We start from the raw sequence: 9,454 nt of genomic DNA on the forward strand, positions 1-9,454 counted from the left end.
AAAACGAGGAAGAGCGCCTGCTGTAATCGCCTGATCCTGTCTTATTGTGAGGGTACATTTTGTAAGCGTGCGAGCACGCGTGTTTCTGTGCGTGACAGGTGAATGGAATCGTTTTGTTTGTTCCAGAAGCTGTTCTTTTGCTGCACGCGCGGTACGATAAGATGAGAGGGCAGTTGCCCACTTGGAGAAGATGATTTCTGAATGACACATCTGTGAGTCACTGGCACAGTCATTGGCTGTGGTAATTCCACCCCCCCCCCTTTCCTCTCTGCTCTCGCTGCCTAATCTGTGGACATCAGAACAGCACAGCGGCAGTGTGCAGGCACCCCCGCATGCCCCCCCCCCCCCCCCCAACCCCAAAACCCCCCACCCAACGCCCTCTCCAATCTCTCCCCCTGGGCCGCAGCTGGGCCGGAGAGCCCCCCACCTGCTGCGGAGCACACAGCCGCAGAGCCTCACAAGGAGCCTTTCCAAAACATCAGCCAAAATAAGCCTGCATAGACACGTGCCAGCATCACCATAGAGGAGGCCATCCAAAAACCAAAAAAAAAAAAAAAAAACTAGAAAAATCAGGCCTCCTAGCCTCTACATGCCTGTGAGGACATCCAAACTGGAGTCATAATAAAATAGATGAATTCTGAACCACACCTCTTCAGAATGAAAATACCAAAACACAACTGGCGATCGGGCTTGGGTTCTTTCTCTGTGCTTGTTTGTTTCTTCTTCCAGGCCCCTGCATCTGAAGAGAGTACCATCCTCTCTTAAGTGTGAGTTCGTTTGAAGGTGAGGGAGCTGCACTGCGGGGACAAAAGCCAGCGCAGCTGGCCAGCATTTACCAAAACCTGGCTCCGCATACGCGATAAGGACCCACGAGGAAGCCTGGTGGCTGGAAAGGCGCGCTCTCTGACTCACGGTTTCGGCACGCTGTGGGAGTGGAGTTTCGGGGCTCGACACCCCCGGAGCCCTGTGGGCCTGACCACAGCATGGAGGTGTTCTACAAATCTGTGCAACCTGGGCCTCTGGGCCACACCGACCCAGCAGCTCTGCCAGGAACCTCTCAAAGTGACGGACTGGTGCAAGTAACTGCTTTCCCTGTCTGAGCCCATATAGTACCCCACTGTGCTCATTCTTAACCTTACCCACCTCTTCAGACTGCACCTTGGTTCCTCTACCCAGTTACAGTACATTACATTATTGTCATTTAGCAGACCCTCTTGTCCAGGACAGCTTACAGGTTTCAGGGTTTTTTTTTTTTTACATGTAAACTGTTATACAGCTGGATATTTACTGAAGCAATTCTGGGTAAGTACCTTGCCCAAGGGTACAGCAGCAGCGCCCCAGTGGGGAATTGAACCAGCAACCTTTTTTGGCTATGGGCCCTGCTCCCTACCACTATGCTACACTGTCACCCTGCCACCCAGTTTTAACTTACATGTTGTATTGTTGTTCTGCATGTGAATTGATGCACTTATGTACTATACTTATGTATTCATCGTGGCACGTTTGTATACACACAGCGCTGTGTGGGGACTGACTCCTGCTCTGATGGGGCTGTCGGTGTTGGATGTTGTTGTTCCTGCAACTTTTTTCTTAGATGCTCTTCCTTCTCCTGCTTTGTAAGTCGATCTGGGAAAGAACATCTGCCAAGTGACTAAATGAAAACGCAATGTGTCCATCTGAGCTCATCAAAAACGGGAGCCTTCAATTGCTCAAACCCTGAGTAAAAGGCATCGAGTTAATATGGAGCTGCTCTGGCTGTCTTCAAACCACGGGCCGGCGTATAGCCATCTTTGAGCAGCTCGCTCGCATTCGGGAATTCGGTTCAGCAAATGATCCACCACGAAACAGAAGGCAGGCCTAGATGTGAAAGCAAAAGCCATTGTCAGGTGGCTCATATACATTACGTTATTGTCATTTAGCAGATGCTCTTATCCAGAGTGACTTACATAGGCTACAACTTCTATGTGTTATCCATTTATACATCGGGATATTCACTGAGGCAACTGTGGGTTAGGCAACTCGCCCAAGGGTACAGCAGCAGTGACCCCAATGTGGAATTGAACCAGCAACCTTTTGGTTGCAAGCGCTGTGCCTTACCACTATGCTACACTGCCGACCCTATACAATGCCTGTCTCCTGCAGCTTCTCACAGGACAGCTTGGACAGGTCCTCCCACAACACGCAAGTATCCTCTCAAAAAAGCATGATGAGACTTGCATCACTAGCCAAGGAGTACTTCCATAACCACTCACATCAGCATTTGCTTGCTTGCTTATCATGACGTAGCAACGTAGCAAACAGCCTTCCGTATCTCGCATTTGTCGTTTAAAAAAATAACACCCCAAAATGGAGTGGGCCGTGTGTGTGTTAACCAAGTTGACAACTGAGCTGATTACTCAGTTTTCTTCCTTATTAGGCTGTGGCTTTCTATACCTGAAATGCTGATTTGCATTTAAGTGGGTGAGGTTTGGCTACCATAGCATATTGTTCTGCCCTTCATGTGTCTATGACATCACTCTGAATAACTCCATTCTTATCAGGTTACTCAGACTGAAAATGAATATTGATCTATTTATACATTTAACAAACAAACAAACAAACAAAAAAAGTTTTACAGATTGCCTTCATCTTTGTCCTATCCTGAAAGATACGTTTGGGCGCCTTTAAATCAAGAAGTTCAAAAACCATGTCCTGAGTGATTGTTTGTGAAAAATTGTTTTCACCTGTTACGTCTTAATTTGACACAGGAGATAAGCGCATCTTTAGGTTCAGGGTGATGTTTAGTTTTCCTTGCTGCTAATCCCAGATATGTATCAGCTGCCAGAACAGGTCTGCAGAACAGGACCCGGGGCAGAGCGAAGAGAGAGAAGCCACAAGTGTGAGGAGTCCTTCTCATTGTTCCTGTGCTTCTTCTCCCATGAACACCCCTCCCCCACCTCTGCCAAACAAGATCGCCTCTGGCCTTCTTAAAGGCGCAGAGCAGAGGGCACTCATGTGAGAATGTTCCATTGGGGGGGGGGGGGGGGGTCCAGAAATATGCCCTTAGATGAGGAAGTGATTCATCAGAAGAAACACAACCCATCACAGGAATCTGAAACACAAAAAAACCTAAAAAAACAGTATCCTACTGTAATTGTGAGCAATTTGTGGAGGGGTTTTTTTCTACCTCACTCCAAGAAAGAAGCACAAACATTGGCCAGTTTTGGCAAGTTCTGAGCTGAAAAGATGTGATCTGGTCAGTAAACACTGAACACAGTCAGCATGCATAGTATGCCTTACAATGCTGCTTTTGTTATTGTGGTTGTTGTTTTCTTTTTTTTTTCTGTCAAGATGTTCACGCGGAAAGGTATGTAACAAATCTAGAAACAACAGTCCTGACTAAGGAGTTAGTAATGACGGAACACGTGAACGCATGACATAATCATGGTGACCCACTGCGTCTTTCTATAAACAACGCCGGGCCCTCAGAACAAAGCCACCTGTAGTCTGTGGCATGTAGAATTAAAAAAAAACAAACACTGGCCTCCAACGTCGCTGGCAGCTAACATTACCACATCACTGAATGGCCCACACCCACATAGGCTAGTAGAATGGGAATGTATCTTGATTAGACCAACCACAGAGGGGTGGTTCAGGAGCGTGCCGGGACCGACTAGTGGCGAGGACTGAGAAACACCTGCATCGTGATTGTTCACATCCTTGCCGAGATGTCCTTGTGTAAACTATGCGTAAACAGTGTGTAAACGATACGACCAACGGAGAGGAGCGGATTCTGCGGGAGGCCAAACACTTGAGATTGCTGTAACTACCCAGCTCCTCACACAACGATACAAGATAAACCTGACTGAAGGTCAGGTGAAAGGATATCAAAACACCCCGGGACTCAGTGGCCTAGCTAGCTGTTGAGGCACTCATCTGCAGCGACATGTCCCGAGTTAGAACTTTGTGTGGGAGTCAGGCACGCTTCCACTGCATGCTCATAGCGGAGGTGAAGAGCTGCCACCTCACATGCGCGGTCATGTAGCACTCCCACACGTACACCCCCCCACCCCCCCACCCCCAACCGCACCGAACGCCACACTCGCCGTGTCACCTAAACACAGGGAGGCGAAAATCGCCCCCTTTGCCGCGGCCCTCGCCCCTTTCAGTTGTGATGGACCAAGACAAAGTCACAGTGTCAGAGCAGAATAACAAGTCAGGGCTGTCTGAAAACAACACGTGACACAAACACATTGCTCCGAGCAAGCACCGAGGAAGGAGACTCGGATACAATCACATGTTAACCGCACCTCCCAAAGGCATGGCCAGCAAACTGCTCACCACCATTTCACTTATAACAGCAAAAAAAAAAAAAAGAGAGAGAAAAACGGCCAGGCAAATCCAGGAGAACTCAATCACATGCAAGACACCAAAATGTGAATGCACGTGGGGTTGAAGGAGGGGGGGGGCGTGATCTGAGCTTTCATTGTATTTTAATTTTTTTTTTATTCTAATGAGATTTAGGAGTGAAAAAAACAGACCCCTACGTTAATGTAGTTCAGTCCCTCTTCAGGGGCTGGATCAAGGCAGTAGTGAGAAAGACCACAGATCCTGCTGGAGGAGGTCAGAAACACTAACACGGCGCTGAAGACATGGTATGGCCAAAGAGGCTGGTATCAAGGGGGAAAAAAACAAACACACACACACACACACACATACACCACACATACACCACACACACACATACATACACACAGAAAAAAAACGTGCTCTTGTCTTTTTTGTCGTGGAACAAGCGGCAGCTGCCTGGGGATGGTGGCAGCCTGGTGAGCTTCACTCTAGCATTGTGCTCCATTCTCCCTGCATGCACTCACACACACACACACTGCCTTGCCTTCCACCCGATTCCTGCCAGCGGAGAAGCAGAAAGAAAGAAAGAGAAAGAGGGGAGGGGAGAGGAGGGAGAGAGAGAGAGAGAGGAAAAAAAAAATCCTTCTCTCCCTCTCTCTCACACACACTCACTCACATTCAACACACACATACACACACACACACACACACATACACACACAGAGGCACAGTATTCCTCTCTCCGGTGGTTGCCTGTTCTCACATCGAAGAAAAAAAACAAAAAAAAAAAACCCCATGCAGATCGATACGCACACTCCGGCAGCGGTCGGCGGGCTAACCTGCTCGGCCTCCGAGTCGTAATCCTCATCGTCGGCGCTCAGTGACATGGCCATGGCTCTATCATCGTTCGTCCAGCGCAGAACAAACTGACATGGCTGGAGCCTCAGCCCTGCTGCTGCTGCTGTTTGCTGGTTGGCCCTCCCCTCCACACGGAGAGCAGGCAGTTGCACAGGCAGAACACAAGGCAGCACTGCTCATGAATATTCATCAGGAAGGTCAGGCGAAAGGGGGACGGCCCAGCCAATGGAGAGCCAGATGGTGTATGATTACAAGGTTGGCCACAAAGGGGGCCCATCATCAGCTGGGCTTACACGCTCCAGTCCCGTGTGTGTGTGTGTGTGTGTGTGTGAGAGAGAGAGAGAGAGAGAGAGAGAGAGGGAGAGAGAGAGAGAGAAGAGAAAGAGAGTACAAGCTGGAAGTAGGGACGTGTGGAAGACATCACCGAATCACACTTCTCAAGAATGACTGAAAACGATTCCAAAAATAGCACATCACGATTCTAGTTGTTTGCTTTTTTTTTCATATCACTCCGAGAGCGACTGAATGGGTCTGCCAGTTTTCTGCCTACAAGCACAGGATACCATCGGTTGATCTGAATTTGATTGCTCTGCCCTTGGTGCTTGCAGCTATGCCATGCTTTTGTCTCTCCTGCAAGCAGGAAATGTGAAGCACTCCAGCGCAGTTAAATTAAAGGACTAACTGCGAGCTTTGATTTACATAACAATGGCCAAACATGTCACATCTAGAGACCCCACTGTGAACAATGTCATTCAACAGATTTTATTTAAAAAAAAAAATCCCAACAATAAAAAAAAAAAATCTGAAAATGCACAGTTGTGAAATTGCACAGCACAATGCGGAGGCACCCAAAAACTGGGAGGTAAAGCAAATTACGCAGAGTACTGTCAGAGAACCTTCAGTGGAAAAAAATAAACCAGGTCAACCCACACTGCCCTATTTCATAGCCCTACAGTCACAGTGTATGGGCATTCATCCCTGTTACCCAGGTCGGGGTTTAAAATAGCAGATCTGCAAGTTCCATCATTGCAGTATACAGGGAAGCAACAATTTTGATGCTACACAAAGGATTGAAAAACAGCGTCGATCTGTGATGAAAGTGACCGAAATGTTTGTCACATAAGTAAAACGGCTCACTATCAGCTCGTACTAATTACATAAGCTGGACACTGAAAAATAGCTTACCTGCCAAAATCATCTTCAAAATCAGAGCTACCAACCACAATTTATGTAAACTGGAACAACACAATTAACAACCCAGCTAAACACAGTCATCTATGAATTCTTCAGCCATAATGGCTTGTTGTCTCAATGGTGACCTTTGAACTCTGACCTTTCATCAGGAAGCGCAGGATATACATTTTTTTTAAAAGGCAAACATGTTCATAGACAAAGCAAATAACATATTATATTATGTAACTAATACTGCCAATGAATCTCTTAAGGACCTGTTACACTTGACGTTTTACACATAAACTATCAAAGATGCTCAATTATATCATTAGTACTGTAACTAATAGTAGCTGGTCATTTGCAGCAGTTAGCATCATCTAAAAAAGTGTACTGAACACCAAAATGGTTTAGAATACAGACCCCCTTTATGAACTTGTTAAAGAAAAAACCTGGGGGTCACTCTGGACTGCTCCCTGTCCTTTCTCTCAGCATATTTCTCCTTTGACTCACTCTGTGAGCTGTGTCTCCTTGCGCAACACTGATGCAATTTCTCCCTTTTCTAACATTCCACCCTCCGTATCCGCGCTCCCTGGCCATTCCTCATCCTGATAACTGTGACTCTCTCCTCAGTGCCCCTCATTTTTATGATCTATGTCCTCTCGAGTGCAGAGTTTTTGCTGCCGGCCTCATCCCCTCTCCCCGTCACTCCCACTCTCGCTGCTCAGGGCCCGTCCCCTGGCTCGGCGCTGTTTGCCCCCGTTTGCCTCAGAATAATTTTGTATTGATTACTGCTGTGTTTACATTCTGTTCTTTCTCCACATCAGATCTTCCTACAGTCCCCTCACGGCCCCCGAGGTCATTGTTTACTGGCAGATTATCTTTTTCGGGTCACTGTTTTCCCAAATCTCTTTCTCTCTCTTTTTTTTTTTAATCCCATTTCTCTAGTTGCCTTGTGGCAGAATTCACTGCCTGCCAACGCCAGAACTGCGCAGCCTCTTATTAGCTTTGATCAACTCCAAGAGACACGTTTCTTTAGCCAGCTGGAAAATTAAAACGCTATATGTTTATAATTCATATCAAGCATTTACATCCATGACTGAACATAGAGAGAACAGTGCTGTATGTGAATGAACTGACCTTCCTCCAGTCAGTGGTGCAAACCTGCCTTACAAGCAGCCAGACGTTTGCTTTGGAGTGAAACAGTAGAGTTCAAATCTCTGTCAGAACAAGCATTTTTTTTTATCATGGATAGCTCTGTAATTACTTACAGACATCAAGCTTCATGTAGAAAAAATTTGTGGGAGTTTATTCCTGAATGATGATGATTTCATTGCTGTATAAATATGTATTCATATCCACAATTTTATTTTATAAAAATTGCAGGCATGTTACTTGTGCTTCCTTACTAACACGTGTAATGTTATATTTGTTCAATTCAAACATATTTTTAAATGGAAATAATTTATTATATTCACAGTTTTGAGTTGCATTGCAAGCTGCACTGAATATTAACATCTGCTAAATGACAAAACAACCCCGACAGTGATAATATTATTGTTATCATAAATTTAGGAAGGAAAGTTTGAGGACAAACTCTAGGTTGGCTTAAAAAAGGTAGTAGCTAGTAATTACAAGCTTTGCTCGAAAGACGGTCCTTATCTGTGGCCACTGCAGCAACCCATTGTGATGTCAGCTGGACGTGTTAGAATGTTCACATACTTAATGTTCTATCCATATTAGTTAATGAGAAATCTTTCGGTGTAAAATCATAGATGTCTCAAAAAAATGTTTTACGAATTGGCACAGAAAAAACAAGCTATGCATTCCCATACTAACTGAATGTACTGGCTAGATTTTGTAGGTGTAGCTAAAAAGCTATAGGTAGAATAATAATAAGAAGAAATAATAAGAAGAACAGTTACAATGCCAACTTAATAATTTTACATAAACTATCAGAGTTCAAACGGGCCTATGTTCCTGCTCAGAATTTAGATACTGAGGCCAGTGTGAAACCTGAGCAAATTGGAGGCATTTGAATTCTAGCCCTCTCCCAGAGGCATGGACTTGCAAATGAACTCTGTAGCAATGTACTCTGGACAGAAAGTACTAGTCCACACTCCTCACAGTTGGTGGCAAGTTATGTATGAGATCCTCCAATAAATACATTAGAAAAAATAGACATAGCTACGGAAAACACTCCTACTGTTCCACTTCAGCCTACACTGACGTGCTACTGTGAAAATACAAAGTTTTGTCTCAGAAAAAAATAATGTAATTGCTAGAATATTAGCTAATGTAACAGGGATTGTATTTAAACTATTCAACAATGAATAAAAAGTATGGGCAGAAAAAACACACAGTGTGCACCAGCCTTGTATTTATAATATTTTAAGAAAGTGCATAATCACAAATCAGGCCTCACTGAATGGATTTTTTTTTTTGATGAAAGCTGTTAAATCTCTGACACACTTCTGTTGCCAATTACTGGTCACATGACACAGAGGGGAAAAAAAAAAACGGTTAGGCCATTTCAAATCTGAAACAAATGCTGATTAGTAAGAGCGTTTCTCTCTCCCTTAGATACACCAGCCAGCAATACAGCAACTCTACTCCTATTTTTCTCTTTCTGTCAGCATGTCATAATATTAGGAGCAATGCATAATGATTCCTATCTGCCGCTGCAGATATTTTTTCCCCTTTCGAATACCACGGGTATATGTTTTCATACCAGCTACTACAATCTGCATATTGTTTCAATCATCTGGATTTGTATTTTCTTCAAATGTGCATAATTTACATTATAATCAAATCATAATCAGTCAGTATTTTGACACTGAAAATTAAGGGGTATGGAACAAAGCTGTCTGTGTCTCAGAATTATTTACTGAATTATCTATTAATTATCTATTTATGTACAGTTGCTGGTGGAACTGAGAGTAAAATGATGATGCAGGAGGCTTAGTTGCCATTCAGGTTTTTCAGCAGCATATGGCTACATGGTACTATAAAACTCCCTTTTCTCACACTGCCAGGTGCTCTATGAATTTCAGTTGATATGGTCACATAAAGATGATCAAACTGATACTGTGGTGTG

At 44.7% G+C, this 9,454-nt stretch overlaps 1 protein-coding gene across 3 annotated transcripts in view; it reads right to left on the bottom strand.

Annotated features, from left to right (window-relative positions):
• Positions 1-5,338, bottom strand: part of kdm2ba (lysine (K)-specific demethylase 2Ba) — a 28,020-nt gene extending 22,682 nt beyond the window's left edge. For all 3 annotated transcript variants that reach the window (XM_036527903.1, XM_036527904.1, XM_036527901.1), the window contains exon 1: positions 5,169-5,338. In XM_036527903.1, the coding sequence (XP_036383796.1) occupies positions 5,169-5,222 (54 nt within the window). In that variant the 5' untranslated portion in view covers positions 5,223-5,338. The remainder of the gene's footprint in view (positions 1-5,168) is intronic.
• Between the last annotated feature and the right edge of the window lie 4,116 nt (positions 5,339-9,454).

The sequence above is a fragment of the Megalops cyprinoides genome, chromosome 4 (assembly GCF_013368585.1).
Source record: "Megalops cyprinoides isolate fMegCyp1 chromosome 4, fMegCyp1.pri, whole genome shotgun sequence".
Taxonomy (NCBI): domain Eukaryota; kingdom Metazoa; phylum Chordata; class Actinopteri; order Elopiformes; family Megalopidae; genus Megalops; species Megalops cyprinoides.